Here is a 24,092-nt window from a genome sequence, read left to right on the forward strand (position 1 = left end):
ACACACTGTAATCAGCCTGTCCATCTCAACACTGGCCTTCAATTACTTTGCAGATGCACGCACAATACCTTCCCTTATTTCTATCTAGGAACCCGGAAAACTGTGGCTCTTGCAGAAAAGCCTTTTCCCAAATTGTATTTTTTAGCTAAAAGATTTTTGAGATGGGAAACCCTTGTACTCAAATATGTAAAAAGGGAAAAACAGTCCTGTTCTGTGAGACTTTTTCCCATATTCTCTAACTGTAGAGGTGCAGTGTTGTACTTTCAGGGGGGGGATCTGTAGGGGGATAAAGTGAGCTTCCAAAGTCAGTGCACTCTTGTAATGGCACATGGCTACACCCCTCTGAGGGCAACAGTGGCGTCATCAGGGAAACAGACTGCAGTGTGGAGAAATAGTGAAATCTGTGCCTATGTTCTATGTTTCTCTCACTATTGTCAATTTTCGTCTCAGACTGCCAAGAAAATTGCAAAGGCAGGTTAGACACTGGACTTAGCAAACTCATGCACACTTGCAAACCTCCACAATCAGTTAATAACCACTGGTGCATGAACTACTTTGCATGCCTCTTGAAATCTGAAACTGCGTGGATTTGTCCACAATGGCAACTTCCACACAGATAAGGGGCATGTTTCTGTGTGTTGTGTGGACACATATAAATTGTTGCACACGCACAGCCACAGAGATACATCATTACCGAGATCTTAAACTGCCTTAAAAACAAAAATACTGGAACTGCATCATTTAAATAGATATTTGAGCTCAGGTTGAACTTGAATTACAGATAGTAAACTACCATTGGCTGAATTTAATTGAAAATATGGGTGTTTTCCTTGTGTTTTTGATGAAAATAAACCTTTAACATCAGAAAATGGTTGTTTAGGTTTAGTAGTTGCCTTATGTTGTACCGGCTAATCTGTCAGTAATGGAAGGTTAAAAAAACGTGTTACTCTTGTTTACATTTGATTCACAGATTGTGCCTTTTAAAGCTCTTGTGTCAGAGGTGATTAAACCACAAAGCAGGGTGATGGGTATTCATTTGAGCTTGTTTATTTAGGTTATGTACAATAAAGCTTCATCACATGAGCCTTTTCGAAAACTGTGTACAACATCCCTCACATACACAAAAAAAGAAACAAACACCGTCTTGACCTGCTGAAAGCCATGATGGACAGCCATTTTGTAAGTGCAGTTTCAAAGATTAGGGTGGTCGGAAGGGAAGGGGAGGGGAGGGGAGGGGTGGAGGCATAAGCATGTATGAGTTCTGTGGAAGAGCACATTGTAACAACAGCAGCAAAAGCAGTGCTTCTCAGGCCAAAAGGGGGGTTTTATAGTATGAACTCCTCCTCTTAGGTTCTCCTTGGGTCCACAGAAACTTCAGGGTACATTACCAGACAGATGGGTGCACAGACTACATGTTTTTTTGTTTTTTTTTAGAGGAAAGAAAAAGAGAAATCACAGACACAGGGATTCACTCCTGATTATCGGTTTCATTTTCCTACAAAAATATTGCACAAAAATCTGGATATACAGTGACCGAGAGAGGTTGACAAGTATAGCAGCCAGTAAGCCAATATCTGCATGAGCAACATATCTATTAAACAAGAAAAAGAACAGGGATTGGGCTTTTTGCTTCCACTGAGTCTGGCTGATTACTTGTCCCGTTAGTCTGGATTATTTGGAGTCCTTTTGGAGTTGAGCTACATTAAAGGAAAAATTTACACGCTCATAGCACTTTTGGGTGATGTCTTGTTATTTTTTTTCCATTTCTACACAAGGGCATCAAAAGTTGTCTCATGTAAACCTTAATCCTTGCCCTAAAGAAGTGGTTTCCAACCTCGAGGCCATGGCCTGTTACCGAGTCATGGAACATTCTCTACTGGGCCACAAGGAAACAATATGATCCTACAGAAAGAAAACAATTATACAACATTAGAAATATTTTTAGGATTAACCTTAACTTGATGCATCTTGCCTCAGGGCCCCTGTAACTGGAGAGAGGAGGAGAGATTTAAGTTGGTGGTCAGTAGGCGAAGTCATAAGTTGGTCTTACCCACATGATCTGTCTGAGCTACGTTACTATGACTGTTTCTCTTGAGAAGATACAGGGTAGATCTAAAGCCTACTGGCCAAGACAAGACTATATATGCTTGCATACTTGGCTAATAAACAGACTGATTCTATTGTAAGTTAATGTTTTATTTAGTTTTTAAGGCCTCAGTATGCTTAAAACAAACTGAATGAAATTAATGTTTCAAACCACGTCTAAAAGGCAAATGTTTTTATACCCTTTTTGACTGACTAAACACAAAGGGTTGTGTCCCTTTAAAATGTGCATCTTTATAGTTCTCAACACCATGAATCATACAAATAGGAGCATGGCACATTTGCAAAACAGTCTCTCCTCAAAAGCATTCATGGTGTTGCAGTGTGTTCACACGAAAAGTGGCAAAAGTACAATATTCAAGTTTTGCATCTCTGCACACACTGGGCCAATCACTGTATCAGATTGTCAGGGAAAGTTACAAAAATTCAGAGATGCAGGTTTCCATAGTTTGCTGTCAGGAAGAGTTTTTCAGGTGCCGATAGACAATCCAACAAGCGCTCTGTCAGAAGGACTTCAGCCCTGTGTGAAGAAACAGCCTCTTCATTCATTTGAATGGGGCAGTGTAGGGTGCCAACATAGAGGGCTGCAGGCAAATAAAAGTTAAAACTGGCTCAACTACTTTCACAACACAATGCTTTTCAACATGGCAAGGTGCTGCAGCGGCCAATCAAATACTTCTTTACTTTATGGAATTAATGCCATTAACGTCAGAGTTCTGACAGACTGATAGCATTACCTGCTAACGGCTACTATTTTTCAGAAAGCTATCAAGCTCAACGTCACTATCAAACTCAATGGTATTTGTGCTGGAAATGACTGGCAAGATAACCACAGGAAGAAAGAAAGAAAAGAAGAACATCACCACCAAAATAGATCCAAGATATTTTTCAGCGTTTTTGGGGTAAATTTTTCCTTTTAACATTTAAGAATAAGATATTCCCTCTTCACATATAGTTCTTCTCCAGTGGCTCTCTAAGGGTGTAAAAGATAAGCATAGCATTTTGGGGAGTTGTAGCTGGTTATGATGGAATCACTGTGACAGGCTACATTAATGCTTGATGGTTTGCAGGGGGAGGTGGGGGAGGGGGCAGTGCCGAAGGGCTGTATATACACAAAACACAGAAAGGGCTGAACATACATTCATTTGGGCATGAAAACAACTCATGAAGGCAAACGATCTGCACTAAATCACATCATAACTTCTTGAAGCATGGTAGTCATCTTTACACACCAACACGCACACACATTAAACCAATTAAATAAATGTAAAAATTGAAACATCATGATAGCTCCTAGTATGGGTAACATTCATTCAGAGAGAAATCAATAAAGTCAGTTATGTGCCTTTCTCACATCGCATCTACGCAAGTTCATCATTATTAGCAATATGCCGTATTTGAGTTTTAGAAGTTGGAAGCGTTCTGAACAAAAAGGAACTTGGCAAGAAACAAAAAAAAAAAACAACAAACATTTTGATTCAATTACATCATTACACCTTCAAACAAATAAAATATATGGGTAACATAGTCATGTTTTGGCCAAACCAATACACACTCAATAACCAAAGGAAAAATGCAAATTATATATAACATTATCCATTCCACTAATAATTATGCAGCTTTTGAAATCCCACAGAGCTTTGTGAGCAGGGAAAATCTTAATTAAGACTTTAAAAAGTGCCGAAAACAAAGGATACGTATGACTTTTTGCAGAGTACTTAGACAAATTACACGTTCCACAGACGCGGATGTCTAAACCTGCTTTTCCCTAGTAGACACACTGGGTTAGACTCAAGTATGACACCTTTATATGGGCTTGTTACTCGCAGCAAACGTATTATCTTTCAAATTTAACATGATTCAGACTAGTAGACGAGACAAATGGATGCATTTTCTAATGTCCTTAAATCAAGGCAGTTACTGACAAGAAAGCAAAGTGGATTAAATGCTTACAATGACATATGGTACAGAGTAAAACAAATCAAGGATATACGTGCAGCACTACTGAGGGCAGATGATATTGTAGCTTTTTCCCTTTAAAAACCTAAAGCATGGAAACGGCATCACATTGTGCAAATCAAATCATCAATAAGAGGTTTACCATGTATCCTCAGGGATGAAATTCCTTCACCCATCCTTTCTTTTTCATGTAAAAATAAAAATAAACATGTGGATCGAACACTAGACCCCAACATCCCCAACATTTCAAATGGACCGTAGAAATTCCCCAATCTCAAAAAACAAACTGGGCATAATTTTGCTGGGAGGCACAAGCCCAAAGCACATGTTCCTCTTTCTTTCTCTTTTCTATTCTTATCTAGTGGAGTGCCTCCACACAGATCTGCTCCTCAGTAATGTCATCCAACAGTTGCACCTCCACAGGGCTGCATATGTCACTATCATAGACCTCTGTCCCCATCAGGGCCTCTTCCTCCAGGCCTTCTCCTTTGCTCTTAAAGCCTTGCTGCTCTGAAGGAGAGGTACTCTCCACTGACTCCAGGTCTTCAATGCCTGCCCGGTAGTGGATCATTAGCAGGGTGAGAGCCTGGAGTCTCTCCCCAGACTTGGCCAGGGCAGTACTAATTAGGGCCTTGCGCCGGACATCTGTGGCCTCCCTCTCCTCCAGCAGAAGGGCATTATTGTGCTCGATCTCCTGGTCAATTTCCTGCTGCAGCTTGTCCAGCATCAGCTCCAGCTTCTGAGAGCGCTCATCTGTGGGCAGCCCCCGGTACAAGTCGCGGCCTATCTCCTTCACAGCAATGAACACACTGTCATCCAAACCACCTTCCTTACGTACAAGTTTACTGCTGCCACCACCGCCAGCAGGTTGCTTTGAGGGGCTGGCACCACTGGTGTAGGTTTCAGTATCACTGCTCTCATTGTCTGAAGTGTTGGGGGTATGCTTAGGTGAAGGCTCTACACCTCCAGGCACCACATCAGCCACCTGCTCAACAAGCCGAGTCTTGGGCACTTGGCGGAGGTTGAGCAGGCGGGAGCTGGTATTGATGATGTGGCGCGTTAGGCCAGTGGTGGCCCGATTTATGGTAGATTTGGCTTCAGGGTCAGCTCCACGACGCTCTGTTGCTGCCACACAGAAAGGATTTTCAGCGAGGCACTTGTCCTGGCACTTCTTGTGGCAAACGTAGGCGCAGACCATACACTGAGAAGCTGCCTTGGTCCAAACTTTTTTCTTGCAGTATTCACACCAGGTGGGGTTCTGGAACTGGGTGTCCTGGAAGTTGTGGCGAACCTCCACCAGCTGCATCGGATTGTAGGCCAGGTCATCCCGCGGTGCTGAAAGGATATGTTCCCTCTCCCTCTCCCTTAGATCCTCATCCTGGAGACTTCCCTCCCGCTCCCTCTCTGCCAGTCCTCCTGGATACTCTAATTCACCCTCAGCTAAATAACAGAAGTTCAGAGTAACATCTCCATAACACAGCTTTTCATTAAAGCCCTTGTGGGTGCTGAGGCCGCGTAGTGCAGTGCGGCTGACGTTAGCTCTGGGCTCTGGAGGGCCCAGCCTAAAGGTGCTCTGGTAGTCTGCTGAAGATGTAGCCATACATTCCAGGGCTATATGCTCCAGCTGGAGGCTGATATGACCCAGGCACAACAAACTGCCCAACTTAAAGGGATCTTTGCACCAAAGGGCCACATTAAGGTACTTATGGTTGCTCTCCGCCTCAAACACCACAGAGGCCTTGGACCAGCGTGCTGTCTTGTTACGAAACCTGGCCTCTGGGGATTCCCAGAGGGAATGGTTCTCCAGACTGTCCCGTGTGCTACAGGAGCTCTCTGATACTTTGTCCTTTGCCTGGTCTGCTTTGCTGCTGGTCAATGTGGAAGGGACTGGCAGCTCGTCGTTGGACTCTGCTGGCCTGGTGGACTGCTTTGCCTCGGCTTGTTTGACAAATGTCTTCTCAGCAGCTTTGTCCTCATTGGCTCCAGTGAGAGGAGATTTTTCTGGAGATTTTTCACCAGTGCTTACAGTTGTAGTCACGGTAGAAGCAACAGTAGCATTAGCAGTTGTAACAGAATCCATACCTTCCAAAAGACTTGTTTCTGAGGAGGCTGGTGTCAACCTTATCTGAGGCCTTGGCGGCACCGGGGGACGAGAAGGAGGAGGTGGGGGAGGGATAGTGGGGCGTTGCAGAACCTCCCCTGGGTCACTACTGGTCTTATGTGGTGAGGGCTTTGGTGATTCTTTGGGCTGGGGCTTTAGTGGAGACTGGAGACCCACCAGGTTTAATTTGCGATTGAGAATGGGCGATATGGTACCAAGGGGCTTAGAGGCCAAGTTGGCCACAGTCCTTTTGGGGCTTTGGTTCACTGTAAGTAAGAAATCCTCCTTTGTGTCACTGGTATTTGTGGTACTGCTGTTAGGGCTACCAGTCTGGATGGGTTTGGAGTCCACAATCAATTCTTCAAACTCAGAGTCCATGTCTTTGTTGTCGGACATGTCAGACAGGGTGGTGATTGGGGCAGGGTCTTCTTCATATCCCCCAGGCTGGGAAATAAAACCTGTTTCCTCCAGCTGCCCAAATCCCTCTTGAAGAGTTCCCAGGGTTCCCAAGGAGGAAGTCTGGTGACGGATCGGTCTCTCATAAAATACCACCACCTTGTCACCTGCCTGCTTTAACAGTTTGGGCACTTGAACCGAGGATGTCACTTTCACATCTGTCAATACAAACAAAAGCAGGCGTTTTTTGTAATTACTGCAAAGAACTGATTCACAATTTAAAAGATTTTGTGTAAAGTTTCTTTAGAATATTTCATATATTTCATATTATTCAATGCCTTAAAATCGTATTACCATTTAGCAGAATTTTAGAAACGATAACATAAAGATCATGATGCTCTACTGATAAACAATGAGTGTAATGAAACATCTCACACCTCCGATGGCAATGAGGCGATCCCCCTTCTGCAGGTCTGCCAAGGCTGCGGGGGAGTTGGGCGTGACCGTCTCTATGCTGACGTGGACTGCATCCCCCTCGCTGGCAGGGACATGTCTGAACGTCATCCCCACACTGCCACATGGCCCTTTGATAACCACCGTCTGGTGAAGAGAAAAGTGAACAATGAAGACCAGCACTGATCCAGGTGTTATAGGCCACATGTTGATACCTTATCTACTTTGTGTACTAGTAGGATTGCGGTGTTCCACAATGGTATTATCAAACATGTTATTGTGATATTATGATATAAGTATATATAGTTCTTTTTTGATGCTATAAAAGAGTATAAAATAAACACTTAATATCTATGGTTGGCATTATGTGTTAGCCTGTCTCTTAATACTTTCTAGACTAGACTGTACCCTGTCTGTGGCTTGGGTCACTATATATCTTATTTGGGGGCCATTTTCAGCTGCGATTAATACACATACTTTGGTTTGGTGAGTATTTTTTGGCAGCATGGTGGTGTATGTGAACCTGGGTCGAAATAAACTGCTAAATAGACAGTGTATTCATGGTAATCACATCGATGGAGCTATATGGCAATGAAGAATCAGGAATATCAGGCTATTAAATACAAACAATACTTGTTAGTAGATGAGTTCATTGTTGGTTTGACTCTGCAAGAGATTTGTTGGCTATAAGAACAATATATATATAGAAAATCACAATCAAATCAACTTGTCCTTTAATACATTTGCAAATGATTACCAAAAGACTTTATGAACACCACACACACACACACACACACACACACACACACACACACACACACACACACACACACACACACACACACACACACACACACACACACACACACACACACACACACACACACACACACACACACACACACACACACACTACCATTGATGTCATGTGCATACACTAAGCAAGAAAACATGTTTAATGGAAATTTGACATTTAATTGCTGTGTATATTTGTATGTGTTAAAAATCTAAAATTTCTTTAGTCCAGATGCAAAAGAATAAGGAGTCCAAACTATAAGTAGAAAAATGTTTTGAATCCAACACTGACAATCGCTCTGGTGCTATGACAAGAGATTTAAACTGAAAGTGGCAATTCTGTGTGAGAAGAGAGAGAGAGCTTCAATTAAACCCCACCCCCGGCTGCCATAATAACAGCCACGTCTCACAGTCCAAGTCGTATATCCAACAACACACCTGTTGTGATGCAGAGGTGACCCGCTTCATGCTCGACAGGTCGTCTATCAAATGACAGTGCATGTACAGTAGGGAGGCAACCACGCCTCCTATGCTGATGATCAGTGGTGGAAATAAACTGGTGCAATTGAACTGTGGGGAATGTCAGCTTACTGGAGTCCTATATGATGGGAGCTTTTTGGAGATAGAAAAGGAGCTAAATGAGGTGGAGAAGCAGAAAGAGGATGAAGACAGTACAGGTGTTCTGGTCTAAAAAAGAGAAAAAGGACGATGTGATGTGGGTAGATGAATGACTGTAATTTCCCCTGCTGTCATTTGTTACGGTTCTGGTGGAAGTCAGTGATCAAGTTAGGGCTGGTCATGAATAAGCAGATGATATATACAAGCTGGCAACAGAGGTGTGTTCACTGGAGGCTGAGGAATGGCACTGAACCATTATGTTAGCATGGTTGGCAGAAAAGAAACTTGGCTTAAATATGGTTTATCTACATCCATATTGTGATATGCTTTCTGTCATATTGTGATAACAGAAAGCTTTTTTCTTTGATCACAGAGAACAGTACAGGACAGACAAATAATACCTGATGAAACACTTCTGCTGTGATCATTTTTATGAAATACAGAGAAATCATGAGAAATGTTTTTGTAGTTAAACCAAGGGTGAACCTGTGTAATGAGATGTGTTCAAGATGTGTAGTTCAGAATGTGTCATTTATATATTCTACAGTGTATTTGCAATGATGTCCAACTCAAACAAATGTCTTACCTTACCAGATATACTGAGCAAAGACAGGTTTTTCAGGTTAATAATGCAATGTAGCACAATCAAACACAATGATATGTAATGGGGGAAATGCCCAATGACTCTGATGTATTAATACTTTGTAATTCTGTATACATAAAACAGTCTGATGTTTTTAAGGACTATCCTCAACAGCTTCAGCCCATTTGATGTGGATGTGTGTGTGTGTGTGTGTGTGTGTGTGTGTGTGTGTGTGTGTGTGTGTGTGTGTGTGTGTGTGTGTGTCTAGGTCTAATCCGATCTGACCATGTTACAGCTCCTTCCATGAAGACTGTAACTACATTGCAGAGGCAACAGGTTGTTGTGTGGAGACTGTGGAGGCTAAAGGCCTATTTAGCTTCACATCACACAATTACTGAGTGTGCAGGTAGAAACACTCTGATGCTGAGGTCTGTATAGTATATAAAAAGAGGTGCAAAGACACAGGTAATAGTAGGTGAAGTAACACATTCATACACAACATGCAACTGATAATCCATTCCACCTACATACAAGCAAATACATTGCTTGTATGTATTTTTAATATTATACTAGAGTGAATGAGTTATTTTTCTTTGCTATATAAACTCATCTTATGATGCTGTATGGCATTATTAATTGTGAGTATATTTTACTCACTGATAGAATCATACAGTACAGAAGTGGAAAAATAATTTATCCACTTGATCTAATTATGATTCTAATTTTTAAAAAATGCAGTTTGATCAGACACTTAATCTAAATTCTGAAACTTCATATTTTGACTATTCAAGAATGAAAGATGAAAAAAAATGTAATAGTTGCCCTACTGTCTGATCTAAGAATGGAACCTTTTTGTGTTCTACATCAAAATGGATGGATCATTACTTAACCCTTTTAATTTTTTAGTTAAAATATGACCCAAATATCACTATATATCAGTCTCACGTCCCCTGTTATTACTTGAAAAAGCTACCAACCAACCAGGGTAGATGATTGTCCTGTTTATTCAGCCACCACATATTTCACTGGCATTTGGCACATGGAGGGGGTAACTTCAGATCCCCATGCCAGAGCTGACTGGGTCAGCTTCTGCTTGGCTTCTAAAGGTTCACGGAGACATTTTGCACTGAAGCTGAAATGTGTGTGTAGGTGCTGAATCTCACTCATTGAAGCAGCACTGTAGCTGTGTGTAAACAGCTGCATCACTGGCTGCATTGTGGCCACTGTGCCTACAATAGATCTACGTAGGAGGTCGTTCTGCTGAAGTGCAAATAGTGGCAATCTCCCTTTCACACAATCACACCGCCAATATATGCACAGTCACAAACACTCATACGTACCTAATTATATGTCAGTGCACAGAAAACACCAGTGTTAAGACCACTGCTCTCCAGCAGCAGTACCGGCCCAATTTCCTGAGCATCTGCTATTTTAGGTTCAAAATCAGTATATTGTCTTCGTCTAAGAAGATCACAGACACATTTTTACTGCCCAGTTCAAAAACACTGTACCAGACTTCCTTTTTATAACACAACCTTACATTTATTTTAAAATTTGTAATTTCCTTTACAATTCATTTACACTGATGATTAAGTTTGGTAGAGAAAAGGCAAAGAAAGGCAAAAACCCACTTCAATAAAAAAGTGAGGTATGAATCCAATCTGCTCTGACTTTGATGAGAGAGTAGCTGTTTAGTGGTCCTCCAAATTGCAGATTTTAATTGTTGAGCAGTGGAGTTTTGTCCAGGGGCTAAGGAGCAGTAACTGGCCTAACCTCGTTAACATCGACTGACACAACAAGCAGCTCTTGTTTCCTTGTCTCTGAGCAAAAAAAAAAAAAAAAAAAGAAAAGGCAAACAAAGAACGCAGCAACCCTGAACTGGCCAGATGTAAATAGGGCAATTCACCATTAATTTCAACAAATCCAGCCTTTCTTTTATCTACGCTGCCACAGAGAACAAATGAAAGGTTAATATGTTCAAATGGCAGCTATCACTGCTTTAAAGTTCTCTCCTTTACCTCCAGGACAAAAACCCAGACAAGTCTTCCTTTGATCTCCTGAATAAAACCCTATCACATCTATCTACACTCTATCTGACATACCACGGGCTTTCTACCGTCCAACAACTGGAACACCACAAAGACACTTGATGAAACTTTTGTCCATTTTTTCATGCAAAATTCTGTAATTCCTCAAAACCTTAAGATTAAAAATGGTTTTAGCTGTATAACATAATTTCATCCCATGTGATTGTACATTTATTTTAACAGAATGACAGAACCTGTTATTAAATTCATCTGATCAGTCTTGACTGCCAAACGTTACAAAATGTTATCTGCACACAATTAAGAGCCCTATGCTGCGCCTGATGTGCACCTCCAAAAAATTGTAACCATGCGTTGATGCAGACTGCAAGGGCTGCGATTGGTCGGCGCTACATCATGATAGACCCTTCAGGAACCTCACACCCCCTCGCATTTTAAGCATTGAATCGCACAACGTCATTCAACCCTGACACAGAACTTTGAAAGGTTCACGACAGCGTCGAGGCAACGGCATACCTCCGGCATCGAGTCGACACAGTACTATAAACCTGGCTTAACAGACCATGAGCAGACAGTATTGTTGCACCCCTGCTGGGAGGTAAAGCAGTACTGATAAAAAGCAAAGGAGCGTTAAAAAACCTCAGGGCAAAGAGCACTGCAACAAGAACACAACCAATACATCCTTTCAGAATATTAAAATCTTAAAAAAGCCTCCCACCAAATTTTTGTGGATTAAATCTTTAACATTGCAGCCATGTAAAACTGCCAGCACATGATCATGTGATGAAGCGAATGCCTGAAAGATGCTGCTGCTTAGTACATTCTCAAATAAACACCCTAACGTGTCTGTTGCATCTCCTGATCAGAAACAGCTCTGACCTGACACAAAATGAAAAATAACTAGTGAAGAACATTTAGCTTTCCACCAACCAGTAAACACATCACACTGAGTGTACAGAAGGTAAGCCACTGTTAGTCTTTCTCTGTTAATTTGATTTTGAGTGAGGGGCATTTGTTATTTTAGTGCAATCCAGTTTATGTACACCTGTGTGTTTGTCTGTGCTTCTAACTTAATTGTGCTAGATTGCTCTGTGTTTCTGTAGACTGTGCTAACATACTAGTAAATATGAACATATATTTAAGTAGAATGGGTTAAAAGTACACTGGTGTCCATGTGATAAGTCATCAGGAGGTCATGTATGTAGTGAAAGCAGGGGGCTGCAGGCTGGTCTTAAACCCTGACTTGATGGATAGTTGCGTATGGAGCAGCATCTCCTGTTGCTTGGCTGAACATCCCTTCGCTCTCCAGCAGGTCTGGGAGGGTGCGTGAGAGATGGAGAGGTGGGGGTTGAGCAAATCCTTTTCCCTGTCACTGCGCTGCTTGGTAATTTAATCTAATACCACATGTCAGATCGATTTGTGTATGGTTATAGGGTACAAGTCGCTGCGAGGCAAGTGCGCAGCAATTCCCTGCCACATCCAATTAGCAGCCCCTGTGCTGATGGGGGTGGAGTGGGCTTCAGGGGTGGGGTGCATGGCCAGTAGCTGCTCAGGTGTTTACGTGGGCACTTACCAGCCTGGTTTACAGTGACGCATATATGCTGCAGTACGTGTTCTCAGACACAAGACCACAAACAGGTGTTGGAATATGAAACCTAAAATATGAAGTCTCTTTTTTTCCACACATCCTGTTGACCACAGAGTTATAAAGATATCATCTAGCTGCTTCCATGGAATATTCCTTTATTAAAGCAGTGTTTGAGGAAGTATGGTCTGGGAGGGAATGAAAAGGGTCCATTAGTCACTACTGTATCCAAAGGTGCCAATAATAAACAATATTGTGAAAACACCTGGTGAGTGCTACAAAACAATAACTAAATAATAGAACTGATATTAGATCAAATATATTAAAGAAATTAAAACTTTTAGGATATTTTAAAATCTAGGAGGTCAACTTTAAAGAAAACGCATGTATGTCTAGAACATTTAGAAAGATCTGGGATACATTCCTGATATAATTCAAATTCAAATGCGGCATTATGACTGCAATGAAGAGTTTTTTTTCCATTTATGGTAATAACAGCAAACTGCTGTTAAGTCACGTCTGACAATTACAGCTAAAGATACCACATATCATCTAATAAAGGTCCTTTTGATGGCTCTCAGTCTCGCTACGTTGTTAATGTTATTATCTCACAGGCTGACAGGACAAGCTGCTGCTCAGCTCATAATGTTCCACAGCTCCTGATTAAGACAATTCAAATATTCATGTAGTGTGTTTTAAAGGAGAAATGAGGGATTTCGACTATTCTTTACAATATTGTGCTAGCTGTCAGTCAGTACTCAACTCCTGTCTAGCTAACACAATAGAAAATGACGCGCAGTTAGCCAATGCGAGAATGTAAAACATATAGAGCTAGCAAATTATATGTTGAGTCAGCTAACTAGGTAACAGCATTGATTGTGTCCTAGATTTTATGAGGTCAGTTAGGTTCAAGAAGGTCACAGTGAGGGCTATTTTGTTTTAATTGGGTCATTGTTGCAATATTAACTGAGTAGTGACCTACAGTGGGTAAAATGGATATCCCTCTAAATCTATATAAAGATGTTAAACAGATGAAAACAGATTCAAGTTCATATTTGCGACACCGCCATTACTCACACATGCTCTATTTACCACTTATGACTCAATAATATTATAACCATTTTCAAATTTGCTGACCACCTCCACCCATTTCACACCACTTGTACTCAAATGCACTGGTATATTTACACCTATCCACACAATGTCAGAACATATCATAACCCAAACACACACATACACAGAACTAATAGCAGATATTAATGACTCAACACTTTCGAAATGACTCAAACTAATTCACCTCATTTATGTAGAGAAAAGGATGGATGTGCCCTTTAGCAGTGGATGACATGTCCTTCTTGGGCAAAATCACTATGAAGTTTAGTTTTTTCCCCTTTGTGTTTGTTGTGTGGCTCAATCTGAATTTTTAAGTTGCCATTTTATCATAGGAAATAGGTTTCAAACGCATTAAGAACAAAGGAGTTGTTATGGAGACGCAGGAAAACAAAAAGGTGCTTCGCCTAATTTGCACTTGTATGAACAGCAACAGTGGTTTGGCCGCCCACTCAGTCCCCTTTTTGTAGGCACTGTCATTGTCCCTGCATTGAAAAATAATAGTCTGTCATGACTGTTACATCATCCTAGTTTACTAAATCAAAACTCAATTCTGAACGGCTACCATTGGTACTTCTTGTCAGGGAGGCAGCAAAAAAGGAGTAGCGCACAATTTCTCCGTTATCAACTTGGCATTTCAGTCTTTCCTCTGCTTTGAACACCAGAGCTTGTCAGTCATGCAAACACTGTGCCTATCTCCCTCCTCTGTGAGCTCACCAGTTGCTTCAGACAGTGGGATTGCCAAAGTGTCATCTTGAAACCTATTAGGATTAATCTGACCACTTGACCGCCTAACATTTACTTATCGTTCGTTTAACATTTGCACAGTTTTCTCACCTGATTTCAGCCTATAGTGAGTGTCGCCGTTGTCATTAACATCTCCTCTCTGCTGGCCCTTTGAACTCCTATTAAAAAACAGCTATTCGGCCGACTCACGCACACACCCTGGTCCCTCAGCGAGCCGAGCAGGAAGAGCGGGACAAAAATAAATGCTTTTATTTCATTTGGCTCTGCTGCTGCACAGAACATCCTATATAATATCATTTTTGTTAAGAAGTAAAAACTGCAAATACACTCAGTGTTTGCCATCACTCTAAATAACACTGACATAGTAGAAGAAAAACAGACAGGCCTACGTCATGTCAGTTGTCAGATCCTTCTAGATGGGAAGAAAGAGCATTCAGGGTAATTTCATAAATCAAGAGCCTGTTTTATATCCGAGTTGCTCAAAGATTAGAGGGAGTTTGTTAAACCAGCATGAACTTACTGTGTGGCACTGCCGGAAGTTGTCAAAGATACATTATCAAAAGGTCAAACATCAGACCAGATATCAAACAAAGTGGATATGATACTGAAAGGTCTGTAATTTCAGCTGGACAGTGACACTAATGTCATATAATGTATTATAAAGCTAAAACAAACACAAACGATCATAAGTTAACAGATTTCCCTCACTTGCTCCATAATACAAAGAAGGACTAATGCTGCGTTCTATTTACGTCGGATGTTGGAAGTGGGAGCTAGTAATGACGTAACAACCGAGTTTGAATCATTCCAGTTCAAAAGTCAGAAAACCAGTTTAACCAGTGATAGCAATACCAGTTGATAAAAACATATTTCGCTGTATTTTGCTCATACAAACACTGTAGCAATATCCAGAGATAGAAGTTGGACAGTATAAATACAAATACAAATAAGACAAAACCGACAATAAACAGGATATTACTACAACTTTCACATTGTTGATGCACAGGTTTACCATCTTGGATTTTGAGGTTGGAGCTGGTGAAGTTTGTCCGACCTTCCGAGTCGGACAAATCCGACTTCAGGGTTTATTCTCGTTAAAATTTCCAACTGGGAACTCGGAAATTCGGACTTCCGACTACAAGTGGAACGCACCATAAATTCAGAAAGAATATTTGTCGTAGCACAATATAGTCCTGTTTCCATTAAGGGAGTTCTGGGTAAAATTTAGGATGCAGGAACTTTACAGGAACGTCCTCTCATTGGTTACTCTCAGCCGTTGTGTCTCCATTGCAGAGTAGGGCTTTGATAGGACCCACCAGACTCTGGAGGTGACGTAATCATTCTGCATCAGTTTATAGGTGCTTATTTTGGCGCTTTCTTTTGAAAACACATCCCGCTTTGAGTATACCCAACTTGCACCGTGTCAACCTGAAGCCCCACCCAGGAATTTTTCAGGGCCACATGGAGTACATACCCCAAGGCAGGGACTCATTTACTCGTTTAGTTCGTAAAAATTCCGGGAGATTGTCCTTCAGGAGTGGTTCCTGCTATGGAGACACGCACCAATGGTCACCGCCCTGTAAAATTACCCAGAAGTTCCTGTAGTGGAAAGGGCCCTTTGGAAAATACTGGGTTTGGATCTCTAGTGAGAAAAATTAATATTTGACAGCTTCAGTGATCAGGTATCAAGCATCCCTGGTTTAGAATTTGACTAATTACACATCATCGTTGGCATTATTTGTGGATATGACCGCCAATTTTGACCCTCTGCAGTGAATAACAGGTCATTTCCTCTCTAATGAGAGCCCATGCCTATAAGATCAGCAAAAAAACATTCCAAATGAAAATAGCAAGAAATCTGTAATATGGCTTTGGCTCTGTCTGTCATGCACATGATGGCAAGTCAATTCAGTTTCCTCTGGGGTGAATTGATCAGTGGAAGAAGCGATTACAAACAAACAGCTTGTGGGACCAACCTCTCATGTCTTTAATCTGCTTCGCGCCACACGGCCAGCGGTTGTCAAACAGAATTAGAATAGGTGATATAATTGCCACAGCGAGGCCGGAAATGGATGATGAACGTGTCGTCCGCCACAAGTCAATGTGTGCACGATGGAAAAACAACATAGGTGATAGGACACTATTTGATTATGTGCTGGATGTGCATGTTGACGTGACAAACAATGCTGTTCTAGCCTTGTGCTTTTGAAGGAGAGACAAAGCACATGCTCACATGCAAGACCTTTACAGAACATCAGAGTGATACAAATGAAAACTGAAATGAATGTGTATGTAACACAAGGGTATTGGAAAGTATCAAATATCAAATGCTTGGTCAGATTACAACGTAATGTCTACACAGGCTGCATATGATAAGCAGAATGTTAGCAGAGAAGCAGCTTCTGCATCTCTACACAGGATGTGTTCAGGTACAGTATTGTGTGTAGGTCACCTGTGTTTTGGTTGTTTTAGTTAGGTGCGTTAAACTGAAAAAAATAGACAGGAAGCAAAATGATTGCTTTCAATACACCCCTGTTTTCACAACTTTGAACTCGCCCATCTTATTGGAGACTAATAGGTCTAGCTGGACTCAACATTTACTGAATGTACAGAATGTTTACTGAATCAGGGTTCAGGGATCTTTTTTTATTTTTTATTAAGCCAAATATCAATTCATTGAGAAATCAATTGAGTTCACTCGGCCCTGCAACATCCATTTTTTTTCTCCATGACTAATCGATAAGTTGAAGATTATGTACTACCAAGATGTTCTTTGGTTAACTAAAGCCCTACTTAAAGCTGTTGAATATATTTACTTAAATGAGAAATTGATCCGTGGGTAAAATCTGTTGGCCTGAAATGAGTCTAATATACATATATATTCTAAAAATACTGATATAAGCCTGTAAAATGAGCCCAATGTTTATGGCAATTTTGTATTTTTATAAGATTTTTCCATTCATGTGATGGACATAACACCAATTACTGTTTTATTTAAACCAGAAACTGGACTTCTCATCAGCCTATTTTATCAATGAACTGATTCTTTCCAGAATATTTACTATATTATGATAGATATAAATGATATACTATGATGCTTTAACCATTTCTCTCATTCCTACTTGTATTCCAAAATATCCTAAATGGAAAGAACATTTTTTGTGTGCGTGTGTGGATGTCTGCTTCCTCATCAACCAACTGTCTTTCATCGGGTGTCCAGGGCAGATTAAAAACACAAAGACACCCTGAGTGGAACATCAAACAACCACCATGATGGAGTTTGTGTGTGTGTGTGTGTGTGTGTGTGTGTGTGTGTGTGCACGTGCGGTGAATACTGACTGCAGTGTGAGGCTGAGAAACAGACACTGGGAGGTGTGTGTGTGTGTGTGTGCACGTGCGGTGAATACTGACTGCAGTGTGAGGCTGAGAAACAGACACTGGGAGATAGAGAGATAGACTCATGGCTGATGCTGAGGTCTTTGGTGACAGCTGTGGACAAGACTCTCAAATGTTTTCAAGATATGACTGAACAACAAAAACCCTGAACAACAACATCAGAAACAGCAGCTGCAATCAGAAACTGCAATAAATACATTTATTTACAGCTGCTTTGGCCACTTTCATTATGGAGAACTCAAACAGAATTGCTGAATTCTTATCTTCAAGCACAAAATGCTGTTCTTACATACAAAGTACAAAACACTGCTTATTACTAACTGTACTGTCTTTTTTATTTGTACAACAATACCTAGTGAGCAACCCTACAACATGATTGCTGATGACTTCCTTACCTGGCCAATTATTTCAAATGTGCAACAGTAAGGGGGGAAAAAATGCAATTTCTTTTTTTTCGATTAGGAAAAATGTTACAATGTGCTGATTGTCTGTTACAGTAGGGTTAATGCCTTCTAGCATTACAGTATTACTGTTGCTTACTGTATTTTACACGATTACACGTGATCAATATATCTTAGATTTCCGTCTTGAATAAAAAAATTAAACTAAGCTTTGTGGTCAATACAGAACAATAAAATATGTTATGCAGTGAAGTACAATCAACCGGTACGCAAGATCATCTATTCCTTCAGCTGTTGTGCTGCTAAATACTGAGTTAAGGAATTGATTATTGGACTGATCTGTTCTTGGCACAACACACTTTAAGTAGAACATCTATGTGCAATTCATTCATCCATTTATTTATTCAGTTATTTATTATTCATTTTTCAATGGTTGTGTGTCCATACGGTGAACTGTAGAAACTGAATTGCCCTTCAGGGATTAATAAGGTTTTCTGTATCTGTATCTGATTTTGCCTGAATCCTTTAGCCTACTGTAGTATGAAATCAGACTCTAGACTAAATTATATAATATATATAGTAACAGTCAAAAAATGTCGTCCGTATTTCTGCACGTTTCCAAAAAGCTTACGGATACGGACCAAACGGAGCAGTACCATCGGAAACAGTGGGGGCAGTGTTGCTGTCACTACTCAATACGTAGCACGAGTGAGACACGAAAAAGAAATAATAATGGCGGAACTTTTTGAAGAACGGTTGTGTGAGTTAATAAGAAACTTTCGACACATATATGATGTTACTTCGCCTGGGCACCGGGATAAACATATGTTTTTTTCAGTTTGTTGTTGTTTTCAGTTTGTTGTTGTCATAAACGTTTGACTCTGCACTGCCCCCTGGTGGATGTATTGTTTAACATCCATGCCAACGTAAAGGACGCATGAAAGTATGTGAGTAGTGACGGTAACATCGTTTGAAAAGGACGGATACATTTTCATACGTACGTTGAGCATAAATGGGCCTTAAGAGTGCTTGAGCAGAACTAATGTATGTTTAAATGTTCAGTGTGTAAGTACTGTAGCTGCTGTAATGAAGAATATATTGTTATTTAAGCTGAGATAAAGCAGCAAAAAATGCTACCAGTCACACAGAAACATCGGCAACTGTAAATGGAATGGAATGTTCCACTGTTTGTGATGTCTTGACCATAAAGAATAGTTTAAAGCCACAATTAACCGTCTGGTTTCCTCAATTTTCACTCAAGAGAAAAAAATCAGCCTTTAAACTTGAAAGAAATAATGATCTGACATTAAATGTAATAATTCTCAGTATCGACTGATGTGAACATTTTTATTGTGATAACATATTGTATTTTAAAGGTGACAAAGACAGTATGAAATTAATCAAACTGTAGCATAGCCATTATATCAGATGGTTTCTAACTGAAGGCTAATGTCATGTGTTACATCTCTAATCTTAGAGAGCGCACTCTGACAGAGATGCTAACCAGATAAAGATGTCTGATGATAAGCTAGTTGGATTTCCTCTGTTCCCTGAACTCTTCACCACTGATGTTACTCTATAAGACTCTGTCTTCTTTCAAGTGTGGGAAAAACAGAAGGATTTTGTGCTGTGGGCCATGACAGTGACCACACACACCATCCAGGGGAACATTATACAGCTGTAAATACACACATTATTTTCACACGACACAAAGTCATCCACCAACTGCAACCGATGTAACACAGGAAGTGGAGCTGTAGTGTATGTGTGCGCACACGCACATCGTACGTCCCTTCGGTCAAGCTGTCAGCAAGCATCAGCACTCAGGGCTGACAATGGAATTGACAGGGCAGATGTGCAAACACGTCTGACACAGTCTGAAACCCCCACAACCTCAGTACACCATAAATGAGTAAAAAAGAAAAAAAAGAAAAAAAAGAAAACACACCCGCCCAATCTCACACTGTAATGGAAACAGGGCTTAATTTACCCTGTTCACAGGTGGTTCATGTTGTGTGGACGCAAGCACACACAATACAATGAAGTGGCTGAAGTAAACATTGACCAGTGTGAGGGAGCGGAGATAAAGGGATCTCTTTCTCTGTGTAATAAATATGAAGAAGAATAATCCATTCAGAACGAATAGATTACATGGCGTCACCTCAGAGGCCACAATGCTCAAGACTGAGACTAGAAATGAAACAGTACTATTGATCTCTTAACATATTTAAACAGCTATTCTTATGAATAAATGATCTTAATACTTAAACATTTTAGATCATATGTAAATATAATGATGCCTACAATAGTGACAATAAATTATAGGATTTAAACATCTACAAATTCTAATACTACTTTGTTTATGCCTCATAAATCTTACTCATTTTGTACAAAGTTTGATATTTTCAGGGTTTAAACTAACATTGATTTTTATTACTAATAAATCAATTAATAAATTACAGCCTTTTTTCTTTTTTGTGATTAAGATATGCAGTGGGACATTGCAAAATAGTTGTAAAATAAACTTGTCATTTCTCTTTGTAAGGCACACTACGTAACATCAATACTTTGGCTTTTCTGAACACATACAACATCTATTACAATAAGCTAATATCAGCCCATATATCAGTCTAGCTTATTTAATGGTGCACTTCAAGTAATTATCTATTTTGTGGTTAAGTGCTGCACAATTGAACAAAAAACAAAGAAGCAAGCGCAGAAAGGGATTTTAAAAAGGTTATCAAAGCAGTGGCTTTTAGTGACCTCAGCCTTCCACAGATGATTTCTTGAGGGCAGCTTATAAAGACAGTATACACACTTTACAATTCTGTAAAGCTGGAAATATATATTGATCAAACAACACCGATTTCCTACCATAGTAGGATGGACAACCAGCCACAACCTAACTTTCACCACACTGTCTATATCGGCTGCCTAAAAAGTATAACACGACTTCACCATAAACTTGAGGGATTCAAGGATTGAAACTTGGTTGTAATATATTAGTATGAATTCTTGAGTTATGGCCAACAATGTGTTTTGTGAAGTCACAGTGACCATGACCTTTGATTACCAAGTTCTAATCAGTTCATTCTTGTGTACAAGTGGATATTTGTCTTAAGTAATGAAATTCCCTCCAGGTGTTTCTGGGTTATCGCGTTCAGGAGAGCTGATGGACAATCCGAAAACGTAATGCCGCCAACCACGATTATCGCTAAGGCTGGGTATTATTTAAATAATTAACATACTAGTACCAAACCAAGTACCCTTAAAATGATACTGATAACAATTGAGTACTTCATTAGATACCAATTCCACATTTTGTGCACTTGCTTTTATCTGGTGTAACAGACGTGTAGTGTAGCAAAAAGGACCAGTTGCAGGTATCGTTTGACGGGAAACATTTCCATACTACTTGGTATCGATTTATTTCAGTCGATACCTTACAAAGTACCGATACCCAGCCCTGGTTATCGCTGATGTGGAGGACAAAACAAGGACAATATCACTGGTTCTGCTGCACTGATTTTTTTAAACTGTCCCTCATGCATCTGACAATGCTGTAGTGCTGGGCTAATTCGGTGAGGTACTCTTGTGTGCTAGAGCAAAAACGTGACACAAGCACAGCTGACACGACAGGCTTATTTAGCTTGTGGAAAAAAGAGAAATGATGGGGGTGGTTTATCATCACTCTAGTCATGTGTTTCACTCGCAAATGCACACGTGACCCCGAAGACACAAAAGAGACACACAAACACAGACTCTGCTTCGTCAGTACTCAGCTCAGCTGTGAGCTTTCAGGCAACTTACGAGATTAGTGTGTCGACAACATGTGAGTCACAGTGCTCTCTGGTGGACAAACAATGCAACAGCAACACTGCTAATGAAAGAGCTCAACACAGATTCTTGTTAATTATTTGCCATCATAAACACTGATACCAATTAATCTGTAATAAAAGTGGCGATTTATATGTCAGTCTAATTCATACAAACCTATTAAAGGCTTTATAGTGTGTAAAGAAATAACTACTGTACATAACACAAATAATCAATAATCAATCAATTACAGGGAAGAAGACATTTTTCTAGTAAATGTCAAACATATCAGCCAGTTAATAACAGAAACGGATAAATATTTGAAATTGAGAACAACACTGAGCAAACACAACAGCAGCTCATTAAAAACCAGCCTGTGACTCTCATGCCTATTCAGAACTGGTATTGTGACTTTCTTTTTATGTGTGTGTGTGTATGTGTGTGTGTGTGTGTGTGTGTGTGTGTGTGTGTGTGTGTGTGTGTGTGTGTGTGTGTGTGTGTGTGGATCCACAATCTAAACAGTGATATCCAGCTGGAAGATGCAGATGATTTTAACCCTGAAAAGCACATTGAGCACAGTCCAAGGGCCCTTCCTGAAAGACTGGATCTCCCTTTGGGAACAAAGACACGCAGTGCAGTGAAAAGCAGGAGCATGTGGCTCGCACCGGTTACAATGCGGGAATATTCAAATGACATGAAAAGCATTAACATACACAAGACGAGCGGCTGTTTTCATAAGGTAGAGCAAAGGAAGCTCATATCTGACATCTGAGGAAAAAAGGGAAGTACTGAGAGAGAGAGAGAGAGAGAGAGAGAGAGAGAGAGAGAGAGAGAGAGAGAGAGAGAGAGAGAGAGAGAGAGAGAGAGAGAGAGAGAGAGAGAGAGAGAGAGAGAGAGAGAGAGAGAGAGAGAGAGAGAGAGAGAGGGAGAAATGGTGAATTGACCTTTTCCAGATGGTATAGCCTTTAATCCTTACTACAGAGTCCTGCTGGGGACATGCAGACTGGAGAAGTCTGATAAATCAGGCTCAAATGCCACTGGGAATCTGCATTTCTATGTATATTAACAAAAAAGAGATACAAGTGCTTTGAAGTGGGGCCACTTGGAGAGGACCGTGCTGATGGTAAGTGCTGGGGTGGAACGGTTCACATATTCATTACTTATCGGATTGCTGGATGCACTTTCAACTAACCACGAGGAGGAAGGTTAAGATATATGTTGATGAGGAGCAACATGTCACAAATTGCATTTTGTTGTTGGTAAATGCTTCAGCAGCTCCAGCTGTTTCTAAAAATACGAAATGATGGTTAACGTGTGGCCAACTGCTGGTGAAAGGCTTACATGTCCTTAATATACTTTGCTGAAGAGTAACTCCATTCTAGATGTTGGAAGAAGAATAAACACAGCAACACTGGCCTCTAAAAGGCTGAAAGGTAAACATCTTCTGAACCCCTAAAGGCTGATTTATGCTTCTACGTAACCTCCACGCCCTAGTTCTGTGTCTCTCCATCGCGTCATGTTTTGTCGCAGTGCAATTCACCACCAGAGTGGTAGGGGGATGTGCTCCTTTCCTGGATGGTTATCGGTGTCTCTAGTTGATTCTTTGTTTAGCGTCCAGCTTTTCCAGTCACAGTAAACAACAACAATGGCAACCGAAAGAGAGAGGATCTTGCTGCAGTTGCAGTTGTTGGATGTGTTGAGTTTGTGTTTACCAAGATAAAAAATGGCGGTGCAGAGGCAGGCGACCGGAATTAATTTCACGATACCAGATATACGTTGCTACCAAGCAACCTGCGTTGCCTCGGCGCGTAGTTGCATTTCTGGGGAGGTGCACATCAGGGGACGGCGTAGGGGCTCACGCGACGCAGAGAGCTCTGCGTAGGTACGCCGTCGACTTGACGTCGCCCCAACGTAGAAGCATATATCAGCCTTAACACACCCAACATCACAGCTGGGTGTGGTCAGGACCTTTTGTACTTGGTGA

The 24,092-nt window shown here is 40.8% G+C and overlaps 1 protein-coding gene across 1 annotated transcript in view; it reads right to left on the bottom strand.

The window, feature by feature from the left end:
• Positions 1-1,031: 1,031 nt before the first annotated feature.
• The window catches only part of pdzd8 (PDZ domain containing 8), a 53,186-nt gene continuing 30,125 nt past the window's right edge, over positions 1,032-24,092 (bottom strand). The window contains exons 4-5 of the mRNA XM_062429975.1: positions 6,997-7,159; positions 1,032-6,777 (exon numbers count right to left, since the gene is read on the bottom strand). Coding sequence (XP_062285959.1) covers positions 4,421-6,777; positions 6,997-7,159 — 2,520 coding nt within the window. The 3' untranslated portion in view covers positions 1,032-4,420. The remainder of the gene's footprint in view (positions 6,778-6,996; positions 7,160-24,092) is intronic.

This window comes from Scomber scombrus, chromosome 12 (genome assembly GCF_963691925.1).
Source record: "Scomber scombrus chromosome 12, fScoSco1.1, whole genome shotgun sequence".
Classification (NCBI taxonomy): domain Eukaryota; kingdom Metazoa; phylum Chordata; class Actinopteri; order Scombriformes; family Scombridae; genus Scomber; species Scomber scombrus.